The 27260-nt window shown below is 44.2% G+C and overlaps 1 protein-coding gene across 28 annotated transcripts in view; it reads right to left on the bottom strand.

Moving 5' to 3' along the window:
* The window catches only part of LOC120789870 (NACHT, LRR and PYD domains-containing protein 12-like), a 1168582-nt gene that overhangs the window by 689786 nt on the left and 451536 nt on the right, over positions 1-27260 (bottom strand). For 11 of the 28 annotated variants that reach the window (XM_040126985.1, XM_040126984.1, XM_040126997.1 and 8 more), the window contains 6 exons: positions 25035-25184; positions 24807-24926; positions 24580-24699; positions 24353-24472; positions 24126-24245; positions 23899-24018 (listed from right to left, as the gene is read on the bottom strand). In XM_040126985.1, coding sequence (XP_039982919.1) covers positions 23899-24018; positions 24126-24245; positions 24353-24472; positions 24580-24699; positions 24807-24926; positions 25035-25184 — 750 coding nt within the window. The other 17 variants (XM_040127000.1, XM_040127005.1, XM_040127001.1 and 14 more) reach the window with 16 other exon arrangements.

Below are 27260 nucleotides of genomic sequence, written 5' to 3' on the forward strand. Positions count from 1 at the left end.
ACGCGTCTGGTCCATTCAGGTCTACAGTCTGGCCTCGTGTACCTGCCGTGGTCCCAGATGCGGGTCACGCCCTGCGACAGGTAGCTCCTGCAGGTGGTGATCATCTGGTTGGTGACCTTGAGCAGCAGAGAGGTCATCCTCTCTGAGGTGTTGTAGTAGCGAGAGACGGCGTGGATCATCCGGATACTGGTCATCAGACCGGGGATGTGCTCCAGCATACCGGTCTGTCAGAGCCAGAGAGAGAAAGGAGGGACGGTTAGAGACGCACGGGAGCTGCAGCTACGACAGTCTCCGTCCACGTGGAACCAGTTCTTGTGCCACCATGTGGTGAATATGTAAACTTAACGAGGGCTCAGTGTCTCCTTTATTTTGGTTTAGTCCTGTCCTGTGTGAATATTGGCAAAAAGTGTTTGTATGGTTTCTTAAACGAGACTCCACAGAGCCGTCATTGCACTGCTATAACTCACGATGGACGGATCAAAATCAATGCAGCGAGAAAGAGATGTCGTCTATTTTATTCCCCGCGTTCTTCCTCCTCGTCAAAACCGGGCGCCTACATTACCCACAATGCAACCGGACCTCTGGCAGTTCAGTTGGAGTTTGGGGTGTGTATCGGTAGTGCTGGTTTAGGAGGGAAATGACTCCACGTTTAAAGAAAAATGTGTGTTTAATATTCAGTTCCAAAAATGACGGCTCCTACCAGACAAATCTGTCTTTCCTGACATACGTAGACTATTGAGCACTAATGTACTGTACATCCCACTGACTCTTACATCTGAAGATCTGCATTTGGCATCAGCCAGTGTGGTTTTTGTCAAGATGAAGAAAACACAATAATATAAACAAACACATTCACATACAACAGTATTCTGGAGGACTAATTTGCATTCAAACAAACCATAGAAGTAAACTGGGAGCAAGTGAAATGAACCAGAAAATACATCTGGGGACGGTTTTCTTCACATACGCAGTAGTTCTCCCCAACGGCTGGAAACAAACACTCAGGAGGATAAAAGGTGGAGTTCTCCGTTACGGGGGAGGTTTAGCCTGGTCCTGTGTTCGTCCAGCGTCTCAGAGACCCTGTGAGGACCGGCACTGAGAGTTAACCCGAGACTGGGAACGCTCGGACCCCGGAGGAGGACTGAGACTCACTGACGAAGCCTCCAACACGAGACGAGAGGACGAGACACAGCGTCGAAATTACTGCAACCAGTCATGACGACGCGTTGGGGAATTATTGTATTAGACAATGAAAAGAAAAACAAAAAGCTGGAAAAAAGAACAACACATTTTTTTATGTGTAGTTTTACAGATTAAAATATAAAAATATCTTTCCAAAATTAAAATTTCACATATTGCATCATAGGACACATTGGAGATCCACTTTCATGCACAGACTGCAGTTTTGAATGGTGGGTGGTTTGACACAGCCTGGTGAAATGATCCTATTTAGCACCATCCAATCCCATGGTTTTACCTTCTCTACTGCAGCACGTTTCAGATACGCTGTTACACACCCAGCAAGAATCTCCAGTCCCCCTTTTAGCCCCCAACCCCGGTTTACTTGTGTGACCTGACATGATATTGTAGTTATTTCCGTAATGTCACCATCTGCAGATCAAAATAAATACACGTCAAACTGTTTATAGAACTGAGATTTAGAGACACTTGACCTGCTTCACATTTATCTTTTGTTTATTTATCAGCTACACTTTTTTAAAACTTATTTTTTTTCCTTTTTAAATGAAGATGGGGTTATTTTTTGTTACTACCTACTTCATGAAAATGTATGAAATTGTTTAGAATTTTTTTCTTTTCCTTTTGAGTTGTGAGGTTTTAAATCTGAACATAAAGTATGGGGGGGAAAAAAACAAAAAAAACAAAAAGAAACAGGTTACAAACCAGAACAGCGGAGTGTATCCATCCCAGAAGGGGGAACTGAAAGCTTCGAGAGGAGCTTCTGTCTTCGGAAGGTTTCTGGTTTCAATCCAAAGACGTTACAAAGACAAACAGGTTTTTTTTGTTGGTTTTTTTTTCTTTTCTTTTTTTACCGGAGTGCATTTCCCCAGCGGTCCAAAGAACCTGTCCAGGGTGTGGAGGTACTTCACGTTGTCTTTGGCCTCGTTGGCCACGACGGTGATGTCTCCATCCTTACACAATCAATAAATCAATCAGGATATTAGCAACACAAACTTAACTGCTGTGAACCAAACTCAGTTCGTCTAAACCTTAATTTAAAGTGCTGTCTTTCAGAAGCTGACCAGCTCTCTCCAGGTTCGTAGCGTGCGGGACTTGGCGACCTGCAGAACTCCCAGAGTCCTTTTCACCAGAGGGCGCTTGACCTCCTCCATCAGACTGACACGCACACGCACACGCACACACACACACACACACACACACACACACACACACACACACACACACACACGTTATAACCAGCAGTTTACCAAAGTTAGAAATTTGTAAATGAATTTAAAAAAAAATAAAATCAAGACTCAACGGACAAGATATGAATGAACAAGACTAGAGTTGTGCAGCAGATGGGACTGGATTAGAGACTAAACCTCCACAGACTGAGATTAAAAGACTAAACAAGAATATTTGATGATGGCATAAAACAAAGTAGCATTTACCTGTGAAAGGTGACCATGCGCCTCTTCCAGTGGTCCAGCTCAGCTGATGGTCCGACGTCGTCGGCCTCCTTTCTCATCTGCTCGCTCTCCGTCAGCACCTGCTTGATCTGATCGGTCCACAGGGAGACCACACCCTCCAGACGCTCCACCAGCTCGCTGTTTTTGGCTGAGGGTGAAATCTAAATTTTAAGTTTCTTAAAATTGTCAATTCGACAACTATGGATGAAGCCTTTTGGTTAAAAATGCGGCAACACCTCGTCGTACGATCTTTACGTTGACAACTTTGCGTCTTCTGAGCAGCTGGTGCAAAAACGTAATTTTTTTTTTGGGGGGGGGCAATCAGAGTAACAGGGAACCAGATCCACAATTGAACCAGTTATCAGAACCCATCCCTCGGTTTCCCCTCATAGGCCTAGTGAGGAACTAGAAGTGTCTTCTTTCTTCTAACACCACTCTTGTAATAGACGCCTGTGTGTATGGTCCTATAGATTGTTTATTTCCACCCGGTCGGTCCTCATCACCTCCTTTTGACATGTTATTGTGCTGCCTCCAGATTAATTTATTATGTTCAACCTTTTGAGTATCGCGTGAATGAACTTAGATTTTTCTTTTCATGTCGTACCATTAAAGTGGTCCGTCCCACATGGGATTACACGACCCACAAAAATATGAAATAGAAACGTCGACTTCGAAATTCTCTGCTACCACCTTTAACCTTTTTGACAGCAGGTAAATTTAAGTTGTAATGTATTTATTTATTTTCATATTTATTTATCGTTGTTCCTGTTTTTCATTTTCTTCTTCTTGGATTATTCATGGTTTAATTTATTTCTGTTTTATTGTGTATCTCACTTGTTCGTGTAGGGGGTTTGTTTTACTGTAAATACTCTGATTAATTCTCTGCTAATAAAAACACCTTGATGAAAATACATGTATATGAGAATTTGAGGCAACCAACCGACAAAAACGCAACTTTTACTAAAATGAAGGAAAGTGGTGGTTCTATTGATGTCGCTTCAGTTTTCTCGCGTGACAAAGCTTGCGACAGATCTGGACCTAAACTCGGCGGCGGCTGGCCTTCCTACCTGCGGCGGTGTAGTCCGCAGGGCTGCGCAGCCGGCTGATGGCATCAGGGAGGTCGACCTGCTGCAGCCGGAACTTCGTCTCCATGTTGAGGCCGGCCGAGCTCAGGTTGCTGACAAACCGGTCCAGGGAAGACAGGAAGGACTGGACGTCTGGACGGGACGCCCCCTCCCGCACGGAGCCCCACGCCTGGACACGGAAAAAAGGGTCAGCACCAGACACGAAGGTCAAAACGTCCAAATCAGGCCGAGCGAATGGAGGAGCCAAGGGCTTCGCAGTGCGCTGTTATTTGACTCCTTCTGGCCTGTTTGAAACCGTTTCAGTAGCTTGACCTTTTTGACTGACGGACAGTCACCACACAACTAGACTCTGGATCCAGACACAACCGTCTGACCTCGTATTGGCTAGCTCACCTGCTGTCTCTGGGTATGTGGCGGATGCACCTGCAGCCCCACACAGCTTCTGATTCGTACATCACACTCAGACTTTCTATTCTTAGTGCACACATGCAGCTAACTTCTGTACAGCCACACTAAAGTTTGCTTTACACCCGTTTCTTTTGAGTTATCGGTGCTGAGGCTGCTGCTGCTGGAGGGACGTCTTGTGAGTCCAGAGCAAAAGATGTGCCCACCAATGCAGAGCTGCTAAATACAGGACGTGGCCAATCAGACCGTACCAAGTGCACCCCACATCACGGGGGAACTGGGATTTTTAGTTCGAAGTTTATGCTTATTTATTTAGAATTTGTTATTTTCTTGATACTTTCGTTCGGGTTACTGTTCAAATAGTTAAAGTGACAGAATAATTGTGCCGTTTTGTTCTGTTTGTGGTTAAGCTGGTGTTTGTTTTTGCCCCTTCTGTTTCTAGAATGCTCTGACCAGCCAGTATATATATCTTCCCCTTTGAGAGCAGTTTGTTGGGAGGCAACAGTGGGTCACGTGGCTCGCGGGCTGCCGGACATCCATGCGAAAACCGTTTGTTAGCTTAGACTGGTTAGATATTTCATGGCCCTGACGCTTTGTAGCATAAGTTAATTTCTAAAAGCCCCCCAGCCCCTCGCCGGGTACATGCCGGGTCATTTAACCGCATCAACGAGCGACTACGATGTGTGTTTGTATTTGTGCGTCTATACACTCTTCAATAATAATATGGGTGAAAAGTCAAAACTCCCGGTACAGAGGTGTTTTTTTGTTTTCTCTCTCTTTACTTTTTCCCTTATAATAAAATGTCTGAATATTTATCAAAGCCTGCATTACTCTGTGTTTTTACTGTGTACAGATCAGCCAATCCGGTGTGCAGGTTCCTCACTGCTCAGGAGCTGAACGCACACGAGGCGTTTATACTGGCAGCAATACGTTTTTGTCTGGGCGGCGAAAGGGAGGCCGGCGTCGCGGTTGTGAAGTCAGGACTTCATCGGCAGAGCAGCAGCTCCGAAACGTCTCGGAAGCGACCGCTGCTTAACACGTCGTCTCAAGGGGCCACGTTTCAGTCACTGTTTCATATTCGTTCCGTCTCCAGACAAACATGTCAATGAGAACAGCTTTGTTGGGAATTCAGATGCATTAAATTACTGTGAATGTGAGAGCAGAGAGCAGGAGAGAAGCAAACGGATAAGGGGCTGAAACCAGCCACATTCTAGGCTTTAACCTTGTTTTGTTTAAAGTTATTAATTATCTACATCTTCATTTACTGATAATTTGGTTGTTAATACGTTAATTAATAATCCAGGTCATGTTCAGAATGTCTCATAATTTGTATAAATTTTTTCTTGGCCAGATGTTAACAAGTTTAAATTATGTTAATAGATCTCCCATCTATAAATATATTTCTACCCAATACACAGAGATTTTCAACCTCACGTGTGTCTGAATGGAAAAAACACAAACGATTAAAATACATTTATCACTGAAAGACAGGAGACTCTCCTCCTCTACCCGAATATAATATTCTCCATGATAAAGATTAAACAAAAAAAATCACGAATCACTAAGAGCAAAATCTTCAGTCTACAGTCAACACAGATCCATTATTTTTAATTAGATGGCGAATCGGAAAACAAAAACTGCACAGGGTACCTTTAATCTGCGACTGAAAACCAAAAAACGAGACGGAGGTCGAAATGAAAGAATCCTTTCAGGTGTCATTCAGGTTGTGTCAAAGCTGAAACCATCCAGCAGAACGGATGGCGGTGTGTACCTGCTGCGACCTGAGGGCCGGTACCATGATGTGAGCCAGCAGAGTTTCCAGGCTGTTCAGGATGCCGCCGTTACTGCAGTCCAACATGCCGAAGTTCACCTCCTGTAAGCACACAGCATGCGGAGAAGAGATTACACAGGTGGGTTAGAGTTGCTCCTTCAGGGTCCACATTTTCTGACCAAACACATCATAATAAGTCAGTGAGGTCCAGTGAGAGAACCAGCTTTCTGTGTCTGGATCGGAAGGACCACGCCGAGTCACTGACCTGCTGTACGTTAGCGGTGGTTACCTCCCTGTCAGTGGTCCTCAGGAAGAACAGACACTTCCCCAGTAGAGGCTGGAAAAAACACAAAGGGACTGGGTTCCGTTTCATTTCAATCAGGTGCACTTGGATCAGGTACAGTGATCGACAGACGAAGACAGAGAGGAGACTCCGTCCTACTGTGCTGCCGTCAGAGGGCAGTGTGTAGTGCAGATATTTATGGATAGAAACTTTCTGAACCTGCCTTGAAAACTGCAACGATGGCTCAGAAAGTGAAACTCAAGCATCTCTGAGTCCAGAAAAAGAAACTGCGTGTGAGCAGAAGCTCTGAATGATGTTTTTCTGCCTGCAGGAAAAAGTTCTACGGTCATAGTCAGACTGTCTCGGGCTGCTCGGGGACGAACTTCGGCCGACACGTATTCACATTCACATCCCTACTGTCTCACTATAGATGCAGCAAGCGGTGCTCAGGTTAGACAGACCAGCGATCTGTAGCAGTTTAGGTCAGACTAGACCTGGAACCACCAATTAGAGATTTACAGGTATGTGGAACCCAACGACAGCACTGCTGCAGATGGAAACAGTGCAGCTGATAAACTAAACTTAAAAAGGCTCAAATACTTAAAACCGCGATCAGGATTCATTAGCATCAATTTTGGCAAGTAGCTTTTTAGCTCAAGCTCTTCTCGGTGTTTCTCACGGACACAGCAACTCGGCACAAGCGAGTCTACTTGCCCTGGGTCAGATTAGTCCGCATGCAGTTTTCAGGCTGTGTTATATCTTGTAAGATGAAGGTGTCTCGTATCACCTTGCTAACCGCCAAACAAATCGGCTCGCGGGATTTTCTTCCATGGCAACACGCCACAGACATCACAGCAGCAGTTACTATCTCTGAGGCAGGACAATGGTGAGCAACCAGGCGTTGAGCAGCGTTGTTCTGAGCTCGGAGTGAAACTAAATACATGTTGACATACATGTCACAGAGTCGCACCTTGGCTACGCCGGCAGCACGTCAACCGCACAGCAGCAGCTTCGGTCCTTCACTGCTGCGTGGTCGGTAGTTTTCTGGCAGCTAACAAGCCTAATACACAATCTCTGTAGTTATGTGTGTACCAGTGGTTTATCGAAGGGAAACAGACGTGAGGGGTTAGTGTGAAATAACTCTCCTGTTACATGTTGTAACTAGTGAATATCAGTGGATCTGCTGGTTTCTAGAAGCTGCATCAGAGGCCTGTGAGACAGACGACTGGAAAATGTGGCCGAACCTCGTCCGATGAAGACATGCTGTCGCTCCGAGAGATGCCTGAAGAGTGAAGCTGCAGAGCGGAGAAACGTCTCAGTCTCATCCCGCTCTCACGGCAAACGAGCAAGCGTGACACTGTATTGAGAGCCATTGTTTGGCAGCGAAAGCTCAACTGTGACCCTCAGATTTTCTGGTCCACACAACCCCTTTCCAGTGGCGTTCCAGCGTTAACAGGAGGTGGATGTTTCAAAGGTGTCAATTTCATTTGAAGAACGGAGGAGAGGTTTTGTTTGTCCCTGCATCCCAGGTGGAAATGTTACGTACCGCAACTCTGATTGTATTAAAGCTCAGGCACGGCAGAGAACACCTGAGAAGATGGGGCTGCCAGTTTTCAGACACAGCTCCGAGCTTTTCTGAGCCAGACCCAATGTGTAATTAGGTGCTGGTTAAGCAGTTCAGGCCTACCTCAGAGCTCCCTGTAGTGAGGAAGAGTTTCCTCTGAGCCACAGCGGAGGCCGCCGCGTCCGCAAAGGAGGAATGACTGGAGGACAGACTCTGGCAGGAAAAACATAAGAGACAACAACAGAGAGAAATATGGACGCAAAGTACAGAGAGAGTCACGGCGCAATAATGAGAAAGGGATGATTCAAGGAGAGATTAGGAAAAGACAGGAAGAAGGAGCGATGAGACACAGAGATTGATTTTAGAAAAAGCGTGAGAACGTAGAGACAGAAGACAAAGTAAAACTCTAGATGTCATATGAATTACAATATATTTTATGTGAGAAAAGTTACCTGCTTCACGTTCTGATAGAAGAAAATCAGCTTCTTGGATCCGTTCACAGCAAAGAAATCATCAATGAGACTGAACTGGAAGAGTCAGACACGAATGATCCAAAGATTAAACCCTGATTGTTTCTAGTTTCTAGTTTAAGAAGCAGACTGCCATACTACCTTGTCATCAGAGATGAGGGCATCCTCCACCTCCGCCTCCCCCATGGTCCCGGCATCTGCCAGCCTGCCGATCAAGTACATGTGTCGGGCGTCCAGCGTCCCTCGTCTCTCCTCCTTCATGGCTCTCGCCTGCTTTGCTATCTCTCTCCTCGCCTCATTGGACAGCAACACTGTCCTTTTGGCAGACACCTGGACAGAACGTGGTCACTAAAATGCTGTACAGAGGAGCTTCCCGGGGTTTTATGAAAGCCTTTATGAATGATGCTGGGGGTCGGAACAAAGCCTTGGAAGTCCGCCGATCTCCCCAATCACTGTATAGTCAGTGTATTTAGACCTGCAGTAACTGATTTATTATTTAAAAGAAATGAACACAACATTAACATATCGTCGTCTTTCAAGTTGATATGTTAAACTCGTTATCAAACAGCTGAGTCCACCTGATGGATCTAGGTCCAGTACTCCCTCTCTTTTAGCTCTGGTTTTGGTCTCCACCAGCTCCCGAGGGAAACATCTGGCAGGTAGCGGACAGTGGCTTTTTTACAGCTGTTTCTCTGAAAACATCTGCCTGCTGCCGTGGCTGAAAACGACACTCTGAGAGCGGCGAGCGTGAACCGGAGCAGTAGAGCTGTGGTCCGGACGGATAAACGACAACTAAACATTCAACGCAGCAGCGATAAGGTGAAGTTAAGCAGTTAACTGTTCACTGTGGTGTGTTTTTAATTATTATAACTCTTAAATGCCTACATCGTAGTGCCTCCTGTGGCCGGCTGCTGTTACTGTTCACTCACCGAGATGCCAGCTGTTGGGGAGGGAGCAGCCGCCGGAGACGACACGTGATTGATGGCTCTCGGGTTCTGACCTCCTATTCGCCGGTGCCCTCTGTCAGTCACATCTGGGGGTCGGAGGAGAAAGCAGTGGAAGCGAACAGAAAAAAACCCAAATTTTTATTAATTTCTATTTTTTACATTAGAATGAACAGTATCAGTGAAAGCATTAGCCTTTCTGTTAGGTTCGGCTTCAGAATTAGTTTTAATGTACGCTGTGATCATGGTGCCAGTTTGTGGATCAGAGTGTTGTCTGTACCTCTGCGGAGGTGAAGCTGAGGTGGTCTGAGTTTTGTTAAGGCTCTGTCTGCACCTTTTTCCTCCTCCTCCTCCTCCTCCTCCTCCTCCTCTTCCCGAGGGCCGCCCAGGTTCTCCAGCCCAGGATTGAGGCTCTGTTCTGGGGTAGGCTGGACTCTTAGTCTTCTTGCCTGGAGCTCTGTGCTCAGGGAAGGAGTGGAACGGTTCAGCCCAGGATCAGAGCTGTCAGCCGGGGGAACCATGGACACCTGGTCCCTCTGTGAAACCTCAGCTGGAGACTGAGAGTCTGGATCTGCCATCTGAGAGTCAAGTGGGAAATCATCATGTGTCGTGACACCACATGTTCACTGACTTACAATGAGTTAGTCAGGTTTAATAAGGGCCAAGGTCGTTTTGAGGCCTCACATCACAGAGGCAGACCACATCTGTATAGCTAAGATGTCACCCAACCATTTAAGTCTGGAAAACATCTAGTCAGACTCAGTAAAGCCTGACAAATTTAGACCAATCAGTGAGCGTTTCGCCATCTCTCCATACTCATGGAAAGACATCAGAAACTCTGATGGGATCAGATAGAAACTCGTGACCATAAATGCTCCTGTTGAAAACCCTGAACGACCCAAATGCCTTTGAGCCTCAGAGTGAACTGCTGGAGCTGCTGCAGAGTGAGGCTTAAAGGCGGCAAAAGAGGAAGAGAGTGGTGACCGACCTGTGCGTTGTCTGACTTGCTGAACACCCGGAGTCTGAGGCCGAGTCCCCGCCGCTCTGAAAAACTCCAACAAATACGAAAAAATGAATCACGAGGCACCGAGACGAGAGAGAGAGAGAATGGGGAAGGAAATGAAGACTGGCTCTGCAGAGGAAAGTTTTCCTGTTCCCATGGTAACCCTGCTAAGGCGGTGTGTGTGTGTGTGTGTTAGTGACCCGGCAACTGAACACACAACAAAGCCGCCTCCTTTGTGAGGATCGAACCAGGACAGTGTGTTGTTGACCGATGCAGCCAGTTCCTCTGCTGCATTTTTTTTACACGACACGACATCATACGTTGATTTGGCAGCTCACAATAAGTCGAGTTGGGCCCGTGTGTCTGATCTACACCACGGGGGTGGGGCTCTCTTTGCACGGGCGGGGCATGGTCAGGTGGGCGTTTTGGAGGAGAAACACCTGTCACCAGAGACCCGTCAGAACCCACTGGACATTTACGTGAGGGCGTGCACAGCAGCCGAACGGTCGCCCTCGCCGCCAGTAAACGCATCACTAACCCCGGTGCTTACGGGCGAGGAGACTGACGGCATCATGCTTGGTCCTTAGCCCCTCCCGGTGCGTTACTGGGGCAGACCGACCAACACGCGGGCGTCAAGGTTTGGTTGCGTCCCATCAATGAAAGAGGCTGTAAAGAGCTCACTCATCACTTGCCTCTGTTACTTACTGGTTCGGATGCTTTTGTTAATTATTCACAGTCTAGGTGTTGACCCTTGACCCCCCCCCAGTCCTTGAACCACAAGGACTGGAACCGTGATGCCGGTTGCAACACTGATCGTGCAAACTGTTTGTATGAAGAGTAGCATGTCAGGAGCCCGTAGTCCCTTCTGCCGGCCATCAGGTCGCCCGTTATTGAGTTCGTGTGTTTACCGGAAGGAAGCAGAGCCGAGATTGATGCACAAGCGGAGGAGAGACTTTTCAGTGCGGGATGAGAATCGCAGCTGACGCGTGAAAAACTTCAGTTCTGTTCAGTCAGAGGAAATACACAGGAAATCCAGAGAGTAAATGTAACGGGTGGCTTTATTTAACAGCATAAACACAGGAAACATGACAGTCTTTACAATAACTGGGTCCCTGCTGAGATCTACACGCAGTCTGTCCGATGACCTCTGCAACCAACCTCCCGGGCATTCAGTACCGTGACGTGGTAGATGGCTGCAGTACCGTATCATTCCGCACGGTGGCGGTAACACATGAACGCTGACAGTGATAAGTGCAGGTTTCAGCGCAGACAGACGGTCACATGTTTCAAAGCATCGAGACTTTCAGACAAAATTTAATCGTTATTACAAAACACAATTTATTGTACTTTGCCTCCAACACCTCAGAAACACCTCATCTAATGATATAGTTACTCTGGGTGGCACTGCCCCGGCCTCCAGCACCACCGTTGGGAATGTGGGAGTTCTCTCTGATCAGGATACGTCCTTTCATTCCCACATAAAACAAACTTCAAGCTCTGCCTCTTTTCACCTACGTAACATTGTAAAAATCAGGCACATCCTGTCTCAAAAAGACGTAGAAAAACTAGTCCATGCCTTTGTTACCTCTAGGCTGGATTATTGTAACTCCCTATTATCAGGCTGCTCCACCAAGTCCTTAAATACTCTCCGGCTCATCCAGAATCCTGCAGCGTGAGTACTGACAGGAACTAGGAAGAGAGATCACAAGGGATTCTCCTGTGTTAGCTTCTCTGCATTGGTTCCTTGTAAAATCCAGAATACAATTTAAAGTCCTCCCCATCACCTACAAAAGACCTCAATGGTCAGGAACCATCATATCTTAAAGAACTCATAGAACCCTAATACCCCACCAGAACACTGTGCTCCCAGAACTCAGGCTTGCTTGTGGTTCCTGGAGTCTCCAGAAGTAGAATAGGAGGCAGAACCTTCAGTTATCAGGCTCCTCTACAGTGGAACCATCTTCAGGTTTGTGTCCAGGAGGCAGACGCCCTCTCCAGGTTTAAGAGGAGGCTTAAAACCTTCCTTTTTGATAAAGCTTACAGTCAGGGCTGGCTCAGGCTTGTTCTGAACCAGCCCCTAGTTATACTGCTATGGTCCTAGACTGCCTTGTTACTAACTTGGCTGCTTCTCTCTCCCGTAGCTTTGTTCTTCCTCGTCTCTCTCCTCTCTCCTCCTGTTGCTTTCTGCAGGTATTTCTGCCCCTGATGCTGCAGAGTCTGTATCTGTGGCTGTAAATATAAAAAAAGAGTCTAGTCTAGACCTGCTCTACATGAAAAGTGCACTGTGATAACTTGTGTTATGATTTGGTTTCTATATAAATAAAACCGACTTGGACTGAATTGAAGTGAAAAAATGTTGAGGATCTTTGGAAGCCTGCCCAAACAAGTCCCTACTTAAGATCACCCAGAATACACCCATGCACCAAGACCTGAACACAAACCAGAACCTAAACCCCATCAGACTAAGGCCAGACTCCGGTCCAAGTGGAGGAGGTGGTTGAGTGTGGAGCAGAAGGAGTCTCGGGGATGATGGTGGACTTGACTTTGTGTCCGACAGTGGAGCTGTTCTCGGCAGCACTGAGAGGCATCTCCACGTCTTCCGATTCCTCCGTCAGTCACCGCTGGATGGAGCTCTCCTCTCCACTCTACCTCCCAGCAACTCGGCCCAGTCAGAGCCTCTCTACACTCAAGCTGCTGCTGCTGCTTCCACCTCTCTGGATCATCAGGACACAGCTCATCCTCCCTCAACACACACACACCGTCCTCTTCACTCTCACCTTCAGGAAGATCATCACTTCCATCTGTTGAGAGAAGGAGACAGACAACAGATGGAGGCCATCACTGAAAATGTCTTCAAGAACCAAATGACAGATTAACAGTTTCAGGTCAGATTTGATGGTAGGACAGTTTGATGAATGAGGACCACCAGCTTTGTTTCCTGTAGACGCGAACACATCAAACACATGACCACAACAAGCTTCTGGCTGATCTGATTGGCTGACTGTCCTCTCTCTCTCTCTCTCTCTCTCTGTCTGTCTTCTCATCCAATCCTGAAGCTTGTCACCACTCTCCTCTCACAGCTTCACTGAGGAAAGCAGCCACTGAGAAGGTCGGAGGTTTACAGGAAACACTGGATCTTTGCTTTGATACCAACTGTGTTTAGTACAATACTGCTGAAAGCAGCAGGGACCGACTCCAACGCTCTACTGACCTCAAAGTCTCCAGTCTACAGTCTGGACTCTCCACAAGACCAGACAGATCCTTCACATCTGAATCCCGCAACTTGTTTCCATTCAGCCTCAGTTCTCTCAGATGGGAGGGGTTGGACTTCAGAGCTGAGACCAGAGAATCACAGCTGATCTCTGACAAACTGCAGAGACTCAACCTGAATAAAGAATAAAACATGCAACTTGATAAGACAGATGTTTTGACTGAAGTCCCAGAGTTTATAAAAATGGAAACTGCAAACACCTGAACCCAACAGGACGCAGGTGAACAACAGTAAAATACAATATTATTATTAATGACAACATGATGCTGCTGCTTCAATAAAGACGCAGTGACTTCAGCTCTTACACTCTGCAGCTCCACCAGTGGCTCCGTTTCTACAAACTCATGTTGTGCAGCCAAGCACAAGTAAAACAAAAAAAATACAGAAAAGTATTTAAGATTCTACAGAAGATCCCAAAGTTTCCAAAGATACCAAATATGTAAGGCTGGATTTTTTTGAAATATGAACAAATTGATGCATAATACATTTATTCTGATAATCAGACTGAACTGTCACCTCAATATTCATCCTGATATGGTTCATGTCAGTTGATTTCTGTTTTTGGGGATGGGTGGGTGTATTTGGTTACAGCAAAACAAAACAAAATCAGTACTGTGTAGGAATCTGTCCAGCTGCCACCATTTTCAGTCGAGTTTTAATATTTCAGTCAGAATGAGCAGTAGACGATTTGAGGGGGGATGCCATCCCCCTTGTTAGCAAAATGACCTGCCATCCCCCCTCTCCACTGCCTGTAATATTTCTTTAACATTCCTTTAAAATGTCAATGATCCTTTAGTAGCATCTGTGCTGCTGTAAGTACACCCCAGACCAAGACACCTCTACAACAAAATATCTCTCTGACCACACCGCGCTCAGCTGCTACTGGTACCTAATAGTTTATACCGTCAAAACTACAGTGTGTTTTGAAAAATAAGCATTATTAACGTGCTAAATATCCACATCCCGTAAAAGAATAAGCCTACACAAAATATGTATTTAGCCTAATTGTAGTTCTATGAAATTGAAATTATAATCACAATAATAATATCAAAAATTAGGCTACGCCTACAGTGGCATGAAAAAGTTTGGGCACCTCCGGTCAAAATTTGTAATCTGTTGCTGTCAATAGTTAAGTGAGCAGAAGATGAACTGCATTATGTTTGAGTCAAAATAAGGAAAATGGCACCATACAAAAGTTTGAGCACCTGAAGAGATTTGAGCTCTCAGATAACTTTTACTAAGGCCTCAGACCTCAATTAGATTGTTAGAGCTCTGGCTCGTTCACAGTCGTCGTTAGGAAAAGGCCAAGTGAGGCAAATTTCAAAGCTTCATGAATGAAGCTTGTCCCTCGTCCATAGGAAGATAGCAAAGTGTTTTCAGGTCGCCGTTTCCTCAGTTCCTAATGTAATTGAGAAATGGCAGTTAACAGGAACGGACCAAGAAAACTTTGAGAGAGAACTGCTGGTAGGATCGCTAGAAAGGCAAATCAAACCCCCCGTTTGACTGCACCAGACCTTCAGGAAGATTCAGCTGACTCTGGACTGGTGGTGCGCTGTTCTACTGGGCAGCGACACCTGCACAAATATGACCATCATGGAAGAGTCATCAGAGGAGAAACCTTTCCTGCATCTTCACCACAACATTCAGGGTCAGAAGTTTGCAACAAGCCTGATGCATTTCAGAAACAAAAATATATATATATTTTTTTTTTTTTTTGCTGTTCTCACCTGTTATTTTTCAAATAAAACAAATGTTTGTGCTACAAGTTCAGTGTTTATTGGACAATATAATTTAATAATTATTTCAGAGTTTAGTAAATGCCCCTAAAATCAGTAGGGGGGTACTCCCATTGGGCCAAACCGCCCCTTGTTAAAAGATAACAAATCACCGACTGAGTTTGAGATTCTCGTTCAGAAAATGTTGGGACCAGCAATGAATGTTTTTTTAGTGTCTGATGACATGGAAAACCAGAAAAGCTGAAATTTCCGGAGAAATATATGATATGCCAGCTGCCCCGTCAGCCAATGTCAATGCTGAAAGGCATGTGTGCAATGGCCACAAGGTGGTGCCGTCAGTCACTTGAGTTATACCATTTTATTTCCATAGGCCACGCCTACTCAACTCTAGGACAATGGTAGGGACAATAGAAAAACAATTCCAGCTGTTGTTTGGAGTGGTCCAAATAGGGTATGTACTAAGTTTGGTGTAGTTTGGATGAAATACGGAGAATACAGAGTGAAAGATGTGAAAAAATTCAAAGCGGTGGAAAATCCAGTCAGTCGAAAACTGTAGGACAAGTTACACACCAAAAATTCTGCAGAAGAATAAGAAAAAGGAAAAATAATAGTACATTTACAGGATAATAGTAGCTGTTCTTTGCATATTCAGTGTGAGCACACTTAACTACTAAAATCTGAAAAACTATGACGTGAAATTTAGGGTAAGATTAAGAATTAATTCTCCAGTGGAAGATTTTTTTCTTTTGCTTCGCATTGCTCTGCCACAGTCACTGGACTAAACCACTGAAGAAGAAAACAGACATTAGCATGAAGATACTCAGTGTGGATCAGTATAATATCAGCCTCATCTCTGCAGTTTAGTGTCAACACAACTTTCACATCAGATTAACCTCAGCACAGAACTAAAACATGGTGTCTGACCTCAGAGTCTCCAGTCTGCAGTCTGGACTCTCCAGAAAACCACACAGCAGCTTCACCCCTGAATCCTGCAGCTTGCTGTTTCTGCTCAGGTCCAGTTCTCTCAGATGGGAGGGGTTGGACTTCAGAGCCGAGACCAGAGAATCACAGCTGATCTCCGACAAATTGCAGGCGAACAGTCTGAATAAAGAATAAAACATGTGACGTCAGAGGACAAAGCTCCTGCTTGAAACCGTTCAATGTTTCAGAATCTGTTCAGAATGTAGAAGTTTAGAAAGTGGAAACTCCAAACACCTGAACCCAACAGGACGCAGGTGAACAACAGTAAAATACAACAATTGAAGAAGAGCTCTCATTAATACCAATGACAACATGCTGGTAATTTAATGTTGTGATTTCAATTTGATAGGATTGTTGGTGGTGGCGGCGGAGTGCGGGGTGAGGGTTTGGGGGGATAGGGAGGTATTGCTGTAACCAATCAGTACCGGGTGAGTATTCGTCCAGGGGCCGTCATTTTCAGTCGACAAGGAAGCTGCAGTTTCTAGGAGCCGATAATGTAGAGGAAGAAATATGTGATGATTTAGGAACTTTTGTTTATGTTACTCGACTTACAACAACCTGTGCAGCCGCAGACATCTCATCCACACTGTCACCTTCCCTGTGGAGATTTTTCTGTCACTATTTTCCATGTGACAGAATGTCAGAAGTCGGTAGTAGCCAACTGGTTATCTGGGAAGAAGCTGTCATTGAACACAACATCAGACCTTTTTAAATAACTGAACTGGTCCGAGATGTGGGCAGAATCAGAGGTCTAGAACCAGGATATGAGAACCTTACAGGATTTGTATTTCATGGAACAGGGCATTCATAAAAAAGTCTCCAGTTCTAATATTTCAGTCAGTAAGAGACTCACATTCATGTTGGAACCAGCAGATACTGATTGTTTGATTGTTTGATAACCTGGAAACCTATTTAAATTTGGAAAACTGATGAGAAATTTAAGGTGAGATTAAGAGAAAATTATCCAGTGGAGGATTTTTTTTCTTTTGCTTCTTTTGCTTCTTTTGCCACAGTCACTGGACTAAACCACTGAAGAAGAAAACAGACATTAGCATGAAGATACTCAGTGTGGATCAGTATAATATCAGCCTCATCTCTGCAGTTTAGTGTCAACACAACTTTCACATCAGATTAACCTCAGCACAGAACTAGAACATGGTGTCTGACCTCAGAGTCTCCAGTCTACAGTCTGGACTCTCCAGAAAACCACACAGCAGCTTCACCCCTGAATCCTGCAGGTCCCAGTTTTCATTCAGCTCCAGGTCTCTCAGATGGGAGGGGTTGGACTTCAGAGCCGAGACCAGAGAATCACAGCTGATCTTTGACAAATTGCACTTCTTCAACCTGAATAAAGATTAAAATGTGACGTTAGAAGACAAAGTTCCTGCTTGAAACCGTTCAGTGTTTCAGAATCTGTTCAGAGCTGCAGAAGGTTTAGAATGTAGAAGTTTAGCAAATGGAAGCTCCAAACACCTGAACCCAACAGGACGCAGGTGAACAACAGTAAAACGCAACATTAATATTAATGACAACATGATGCTGCTGGTTCAATAAAGACGTAGTGACTTCAGCTCTTAAACTCTGCAGCTCCACCAGTGGCTCCGTTTCTACAAACTCAGGCTGTGCGGCCAAATTTATTGGAGATTCTACTAAAGATCCTCAAGATCCTCAACAAACATGTCAGGCTGAACTTTGGGGGAAACTTGAACACATTTATATAATTATATATTAAATTAACTATTGCATAGAATGGCAGTTTAGTGTCGACAAAACTTTCATATCATATTAATCTCGAACTAAAAAATGGTGTCTGACCTCAGAGCCTCCAGTCTACAGTCTGGACTCTCCAGAAAACCACACAGCAGCTTCACTCCTGAATCCTGAAGGTTGTTTCTACTCAGGTCCAGTTCCCTCAGATGTGAGGGGTTGGACTTCAGAGCCGAGACCAGAGAATCACAGCTGGTCTCTGACAAATTGCATTCCCACAACCTGTATAAAGAATAAAACATGTAGATAAAAATCATTTATAATCCAATCAGATTTGTCCTAATCAATGAGCTTTCCTCTAAAATGAGTAGAGTGACTTTGTCCTTCTGTCATCGTGGATCACCACAACATCAGCCTTCTACAGACATCGTCCTGATGTCACCAGAACATTCATACACCTGTTCATGTCAACACAGATTCATAACATGCTGCTGAACCTCAGTCCAGTCTGTCATTAGGAGATCCACATCAAATCAGACTGGTTGGACTGAAATTCTCTTCATAATTCTTGCTTTACATGACCGTCCTCTTCCTGTATTCGACAGCTGAGTAGGTTTGTGTAATTAAACGATGTTAATGGAGAAGTTCATGTTTCTTGACTAAAAACCGTCGCGTCATATGTACATTAAAGGAGTTGCTGGTAGCAGTCATCTTTCCTGCTGTCCATACTGACCGTGAAGTGGCCTCTTCCGAACAACTACACTGCCAAAAATTACTTAATGAGTATAGTTGAAGCTGAATGAAACTTCAGCAGTCTGAGTCAGACAAATCCAGTGGGTGTCTACGAGTTAAGATTCTTAAATTAATATGTGAAACTCAGACTGTCGAAGCTTCATATGAGTTTAAGCTGAACGTGAGACAACATTTTTACACAGGACAAGACTGTGGATTTTCTCCTCCTTCTCCTAACATTAGAGTCAGGTTATAGGAGGACTGCTTCACAGACAGTATGTACAGCGGGAGCGATTACTGACACTGTCACTCTTTGTCACTCATGTACATATGGGAACATGAGTACTGTATTAAGATAGAATCGACAAAATGTGAACCTGTCCTTTAAGACGAGGATGTTTCCAGTGCAGACTGTATTTGGTTTTTATTGAAATCTGAAGGTCTGTGGCTTCGAATGATGTGGCAATGCTGACATACAACAGAACAACAGTTAGATCCGTTGTAAAGAATAACTTGGAAATAACTTTGAACGTTAGAAAACTTACTATTATTATTATTTCTTAGAAATCTCAAATTTGATATTGTCATTCATAATCATCAGTTATGCGACTTTAACTAGGTGCAGTATTTGTTTGCTGCAGAGAGATGCAGCTTTTGTCATGTTAAAAGTGACAGCAGAAACAGAAGATCTGTGAGTGTGTGCTGCCGTTTAATTTTCATCAAACAATTTAAAACTTTACTGATAAAAATATCTCTTCATACACTCCACGTTAAATTTCTGAAGGATAAATAAGTGAGATGATTCTTCGCTTCTGACTGGTGGGGAGTCCCAGGTATTTGACCTCTCTGGGGTTGTTGTCTAGGCCATTGGTGTCACTTGGTTCATTAGTACTCCCGGCTGGTCTGTATGTAACACCCTTGTTATAAAGAAACCCTTGTTATTAATGACATCAGTGGCCATTAAGTGAACTACAGACAACATCCCGTTGCTCATACTCGTGCTCACGCTCTGCGGGTCAGCCTGGGCATCGGCCAAAACAGTGGCGTGACATACACGAGACTTAACGTGATTGACCGGCATCACGTTGATAGATGAGGGAACTAAAGTTACACTGTAATTGCAGTTTGACTATAAACTATAAACTATAAACTTTCCTGTCAAACATTTCCCCACCACATCTCTACTTCTGTCAGCTTTTAAATAAACCCTGCTCAAACCCTGGAGCAATAAGGAAAACCAAGTAATTAGTCATTTGAAAAGAAAGAACATGTCTTTATATTTCTGCTCAGGCAAATCCCAAACATTTATGAACCAAAGGTTTGACTACAGTCGAAGTTCTGAACTGAATATCTACAAAAAACTACATAAGCAGCCAGTCAGTGTACTGACCTCAGAGCCTCCAGTCTACAGTTTGGACTCTCCAGTCCAGCAGACAGCAGCTTCACCCCTGAATCCTGCAGGTTGTTTCCCCTCAGGTCCAGTTCTCTAAGATGGGAGGGGTTGGTCTTCAGAGCTGAGGCCACGACTGCGCAGTGAGTCTCTGAGAGTCCACATGCAGTAAGTCTGTCATGACACATATATTACAAAATAAGTTGTTATGAAAGAGAGCACTTTATATTTACTTGATAACAAAACAGTTTGACATATCCCATTTTGATTATTATCTACTAATTTTTTTAGGCTTCCATTATGTTCACAGGCTATCAGTGTGATCTGATCCCATGTACGACTCCACAAAGTTATCTTGAAGCCATTCTGTTCAGAAAGCCATTTTTATTGTTCTCCATTTTTTTTTTTTTTTTTTTTTTTTTAATTTGACTCCAGAACATTTTCGACACATTCAAATCGGTGAACAATTAGAGTTGGGAAAGATCTCTCTTTGCTAGCTACCTACTACTATCAGGTTTTACTGTTCATATCTGTAAGTAGGAAAACTTAGTGACTGTTTCCAAACGCTGCCAAAATCAAACAAATTGCTTGACAATATTAGACTTGTATACAATTACATTCTGGGCATCTGAAAAAAACTATTCAACACACAAACACAATTACAAAACCAATAAGGTCACATTATTGTCAACATAATGTTATCAGAAAGATGTTAACAAGGTATCAGCAATAAAAACTGACCTTTGGTGTGTAGGAGATTTCTTTTAAAGGTCTGAAAAGGTTTTGAAAATTATACAGATCCTATTTTAATCTCTTGAACATACTAGTCAAGAAATCAGGTATTACCTTATGTCAGTCAAGACATTGCAGAATCTAATTGTGTAATAATGCCTTTAATCAATTACCTGATCACTGTATAACACTGCTGTATTTTGTGATAAATTGCTGCCGTGATAGAACCTAAACCTCAGTTGAAGGACTTTAGAAAGACTGTTGCATCCTGTAGGGTTCAGGTAGATTTGTATGTTTGAAGAACTAAACCACTAGTGTACGCTGATTGAGGATGTTAATGATCCCGTGTGGACTCACTGAGCCTTTCTGCAGTTCCTCACAGCTGGGATCAGTCTCTGTCGTCCCTCCTCTGATGTGTTGTACTTCTTCAGGTCCAACTCATCCAGAACCTCCTCTGACATCTGCAGCATGTAAGCCAGAGCTGAGCAGTGGATCTCAGAGAGTTCCTTCTCTGATCTGTTCTCTGACTTCAGGAACTCTTGGATCTCCTGATGTACTGAGCGGTCGTTCATCTCCATCAGACAGTGGAAGATGTTGATGCTTCTGTCAGGAGAGATATCATACGTGTTCATCTCCTTCAGGTTGCTGATGGTTCCCTGGATGATTTCTGGTCTGTTCTCTGTCTGACCCAGCAGGCCTCTTAAGAGTCTCTGGTTGGACTCCAGAGAGAGACCGTGAAGGAAGCGGACAAACAGGTCCAGGTGGCCATTTTTACTTTTGAAGGATTTCTCCATGGTTCCCCTCAGGAAGACATTGAGAGATAGATCACGGCTATTATTGTTTCCAAAATACTTAGAAACCTTCCTTAGAAAAGACTTAAGGGTTGAGTCCCTGTGTTTGTGGTCTTTTCCCAGGAAGTCCTTCAGTACCTCCGTGTTCCTGTAGGTGTAACAGTGGAACATGTAGACTGCAGCCAGAAACTCCTGAATGCTCAGATGAACAAAGCAGTAGACTGTTTTCTGGAAGATCACACACTCTCTTTTGAAGATCTCTGTACAAACTCCTGCGTACACCAAGGCCTCTGTGACATCGAGACCACGCTGCTCCAGGTCTTCTTGGTAGAACATGATGTTTCCTTTCTCCAGATGTTCAAACGCCAACCTCCCCAGCTTCAGAAGAACCTTCCTGTCAGCCTTCATCAGCTCCTGTCGACTCCTCTTATGTCTATCATCATACTTGTTTGTCTTCCTCTTTGTCTGAACCAGCAGGAAGTGTGAGTACAGGTCAGTCAGGGTCTTGGGCAGCTCTCCTCTCTGTTCTGTAGTCAACATGTGCTCCAGAACTGTAGCACTGATCCAGCAGAAGACTGGGATCTGACACATGATGTGGAGGCTCCTGGATGTCTTGATGTGCGAGATGATTCTGCTGGACAGCTCTTCATCACTGGATCTCCGCCTGAAGTACTCGTCCTTCTGGGCGTCATTGAAGCCTCGTACTTCTGTTACCCTGTCAACACATCTAGGAGGGATCTGATTGGCTGCTGCAGGTCGGGAAGTTATCCAGACGAGAGCCGAGGGAAGAAGATTCCCCCGGATGAGGTTTGTCAAAAGGACGTTGACTGACGACTTCTGTGTGACATCAGACACAACCTCCCTGTTGTTGAAATCCAGTGAAAGTCTGGTTTCATCCAGGCCGTCAAAGATGAACAAAACTTTACAGACGGCGAGCTTCTCTGCTGTGACCTTCTGTAATGTTGGATGGAAAACATGGAGCAGCGTGAGAAGACTGTGCTGCTCATCTCTGATCAGGTTCAGCTCCCTGAACGAAAGCAGGACCAGCAGACTGACATCCTGGTTTTCCAAGCCCTCTGCCCAGTCCAGAGTGAACTTCTGCACCGAGAAGGTTTTTCCAACGCCAGCGACGCCGTTGGTCAGAACCACTCTGACGTGTCTTTGCTGGTCAGACAAGGATTTAAAGATTTCATGGCACTTGATTGGAGTGTCATGGAGGGTCTCCATCTTGGAAGCTGTCTCAAGCTGCCACACCTCATGTTGGGTATTAACCTCTTCACTCTGTCCCTCTGTGATGTAGAGCTCAGTGTAAATCTTGTTGAGGAGGGTTCCACTTCCTGTTCCATCAGTTCCTTCAGTCACACGTTCACATCTGTCCCTAAGACTAACCTTGTGTTCATCTAAAACCTCCTGCAGACCACTATCTGCTGGAAGAGAAGAGACAATGTCAGACTGAAGAAGGAGAATCTGAGAATCTGCTGATTATTTTCATCAGCTACATAAAAATTTATAATCATCTTAAGTGCCAATGCTGTTTGAGACAACAAGTGACACTGTAGAAAGCAAGTCCTGTTTTCAGAAATGATGACATCAGCAGACAGATGTCTTACTTTGTACAGTGCTGGTCTGACTTACTCTCTGCAGAGAGTCAGTCAGGCCAGGTCTTGTTCCGGATCTTTGTCCACACTGGGGACAGGGGGACTCTCCTGATGAACCAGGCTGGTCCCAGTATGAGGTGATGCACTGTCTGCAGAACCGGTGTCCACAGCTGGGAGAGACTGGATCCTTCAGGACGTCCTGACACAGAGCACAGCTGGACGGCTGCTCCTCGACAGAAACACCACTCCTCTTCTCTCTGTGAAGACATTTCTTTAAAACTAAAACAATTTGTTGATTTTTGAATGGAAAATATCCCGATGTGTCTAACACTGTCTAGAAGCTCAGATGGTCACAGAGAACAGTAAAAGTGTAGCTACTTCTCTGTTTAATACAGAATTCAGTCTGTAAGCAAAATTATTATTCCCTTTATTTCAACTCTCCTGCTTTCATAAAGACTAATGAACTGTTTTTCCTATCTGGTTGTCTTATTAAACATTTGGTGATCTGCCTGAAGTGTGCTATTAATACAAATTCAAGACTTCCTGCAGCAATTTAACAGTAAATGTTTTCAGTGACTTCAACATCAGGGCAAAGATCTATGAATATTTTCTCCAAGTGCAAATTCTGACATGGAGGTTCACAGTTTCTGGTTATAAAACCCAGAAGATCCATCTTAGTGTATGACAGTATCTGCACTAATAGTTCTGCATCTGGAATATAAATCTTTTAGCAGATCATTTGTCTTCATCCTCAGGTCAGTTTACAGCAGAAACAGTCTCTTACTTTGTGTCTGAGGGTCCAGGTTCATTACTGAAGGCCAGAGGATTATCTTTGGACCGGTCACTCTTCAGAGACAAACAGCTGGATCCTGGAGACTCTGCTTTCAGTCTGTGGTCCTGAACTCTGCAAACACAAACATGTTTCGATTCATATCACATCAATCCCTGATGAATCTTCTAATGAAAGCCATTTCTGTAGCTCTAAATACACAAACCAAATCTACTGCTTACTGTTTGTCTGAAGGTCCAGGTTCATTACTGAAGGCCAGAGGATTATCTTTGGACTGGTCACTCTTCAGAGACAAACAGCTGGATCCTGGAGACTCTGCTTTCAGTCTGTGGTCCTGAACTCTGCAAACACAAACATGTTTCGATTCATATCACATCAATCCCTGATGAATCTTCTAATGAAAGCCATTTCTGTAGCTCTAAATACACAAACCAAATCTACTGCTTACTGTTTGTCTGAAGGTCCAGGTTCATTACTGAAGGCCAGAGGATTATCTTTGGACCGGTCACTCTTCATAGACAGACAGCTGGATCCTGGAGACTCTGCTTTCAGTCTGTGGTCCTGAACTCTGCAAACACAAACATGTTTCGATTCATATCACATCAATCCCTGATGAATCTTCTAATGAAAGCCATTTCTGTAGCTCTAAATACACAAACCAAATCTACTGCTTACTGTTTGTCTGAAGGTCCAGGTTCATTACTGAAGGCCAGAGGATTATCTTTGGACTGGTCACTCTTCAGAGACAAACAGCTGGATCCTGGAGACTCTGCTTTCAGTCTGTGGTCCTGAACTCTGCAAACACAAACATGTTTCGATTCATATCACATCAATCCCCGATGAATCTTCTAATGAAAGCCATTTCTGTAGCTCTAAATATACAAACCACATCTACTGCTTACTGTGTGTCTGAGGGTCCAGCTTCATTACTGAAAGCCAGAGGATTATCTTTGGACCGGTCACTCTTCATAGACAGACAGCTGGATCCTGGAGACTCTGCTTTCAGTCTGTGGTCCTGAACTCTGCAAACACAAACATGTTTCGATTCATATCACATCAATCCCCGATGAACCTTTTCAATGAAAGCTGTTCCTGTAGCTCTAAATACACACAGCCCAGCTACTGCTTACTGTTTGTCTGAGGGTCCAGGTTCATTACTGAAGGCCAGAGGATTATCTTTGGACCAGTCACTCTTCATAGACAGACAGCTGGATCCTGGAGACCCTGATCTTTCCTCCTCTTCCTCAACACAAACACTCATCTTCGGGACTTCAGTCTGTCTGAGAGGGAAACCATGAACGCAGACGGTAAGCCCACAAACACAGGAAATACCACTGACAAGTTTTTAATGTCCTCCTTTTCTTTCAGTCTCTTTGTGTGGACAGAAGTTCATCCTGACTCTCCTTCTCCCCCCAGTCTACAGGGAGAAACCTGACACAGAGACTTCGACAGTAAAATCAGAATAATGTTGTATTAACACTCACCCTGCCTCAGCCTTCACTCTTCCTCCTTCTGCTCTGACGACTCAACACGGAGTCTCAACAACCTGACCGAACACTTTCACTTTCAGTTGCTCCTCCCATCTCATTCATATGAGATCACATGAGTTTGTTTCCATGTGTGTATGAGTGAGATGCTCACTCAGATCCGATGTATACCATGGTATGTCGATGAGCGCCTCTTGACTTGAACAGGTTGAATTATTTCCGGTTTTGTTCTAAATGTTGGTATGTTATCTTTATGTTTAAATCATATAAATATATCTAATTTGTTTACAGCTGATGTTTTCTTTGACTGACCTACACTAAACAAGAACCCAGTTGAACATCAGCTCCTGAATCTTACACTGAACAACCCTCAGTACAGGAGCCCCCCAGGGCTGTGTCCTGTCCCCCTGACAGCTCTTCCTTAGGCAACTCGAATTAGCGGAAACAGAGACATTGAAAAGATCAGCCATAGGAATCTTATCGATCACCAAAACATTACCTGCTTTGACCGACAAAGGGAAGCCTGATGATTTATTTTCTAATTGCCCAATGTTTTCCAAAATAGCTGCAGATTTGAGCCACTATGTATGAATTTGAATGTAGTTGGATTTCGACTGTCGTGCTGCTTGTGTAGCCTTGTTCCGAATTTGACGAAATGCAAGTGCATGCTCGGCATGCTTTGCGCCAAGCAACCTTCTTTTGCTGCAACAGCACTGCCAAATTGAGAGAGAGCCACGGACTCTCACAAATTTTTATCTGTAATTACCTCATGGGGGCATACTTGTGAGTACCCGCAGTAAAAGTTTTAAAACAAATTTCATGCACCATTCACAGTATGAATCCGGCTAACCCTGTCCCAGTCCACCTCAGCTGGGTCGTGTAAAAAAGCTTTTTTAAGATTTCTGAGAACGCTCTTTTGATTAATTTGTCCAGGTAATTTTTATAAAATGACTATTACAAACACAAGCAATAAAACAGTGATAACTAATGTCATTACAAAACATACCAAAGTGTGGCGAGTTGGTAAAAATCACATCAATCAGTGTAGCCTTATGGGTATATTAGGGTCATATCTTGTATGATGAGTTATTATTTGATGGAGATTCAAGGAATCAAATTGTTGCAATGCATTCTCAGAAGGTTTCAGCATGTCCCAATTATGATCGCCTAATAAAACCAGCTCAGATCTCGTGCCAATGCATTGCTTAACGCCATATGGGTACAAACAGGTGCTGAAGGAGGGCGATAGCATCCAGATACTGTCAGTGAGAAATTGTTTGATAACTTAATGTTGAGAACCAATAACTCAATTGTTTAGGAATAGATTTAGCCAAGGCAACAGAGCATTGAAGATGATTTTTAGCATTAATTGACACTCTTCCAACCCTAGACAACCTGTCTTGCCGAAAAAGTATATAACCAGACAGGTTTAAGTCGGTATAGGAAACAGGCTTACGTGACCATGTTTCTGAAACTACTACAATCGCCGGTTTTGAGCATTCACCCCGCACTCTGATCTGATCCATTTTGGGCAATACATTTCTTGCATATACGTGCAGAAAACCCACATTATTTCGGGTACAAAAATCAGCAAAAAACATGTTGTTTGAAGCCAGAGCACTAGTTGGGAGGAAGTGATTTTAAAGGGGGGTCGGAGCACTAGGTCAGGGCTGAGAAACAGTGTCACTGGACGGATGGATGAAAGGATTAACCAATAAAACAAAAAACCTGTTTATGTAAGTCCACATATGAATTTTAAATGACATCAGAGATCTGGAAGAACAGCAATGCAGATTGCCAGTTTTTTCTAAAATCACAGACAGAAACATTTCAGTGTGTCAGAATCTGTCCCTGCGTTCGCCATGTCTC

The sequence above is a fragment of the Xiphias gladius genome, chromosome 5 (genome assembly GCF_016859285.1).
Source record: "Xiphias gladius isolate SHS-SW01 ecotype Sanya breed wild chromosome 5, ASM1685928v1, whole genome shotgun sequence".
Taxonomy (NCBI): domain Eukaryota; kingdom Metazoa; phylum Chordata; class Actinopteri; order Istiophoriformes; family Xiphiidae; genus Xiphias; species Xiphias gladius.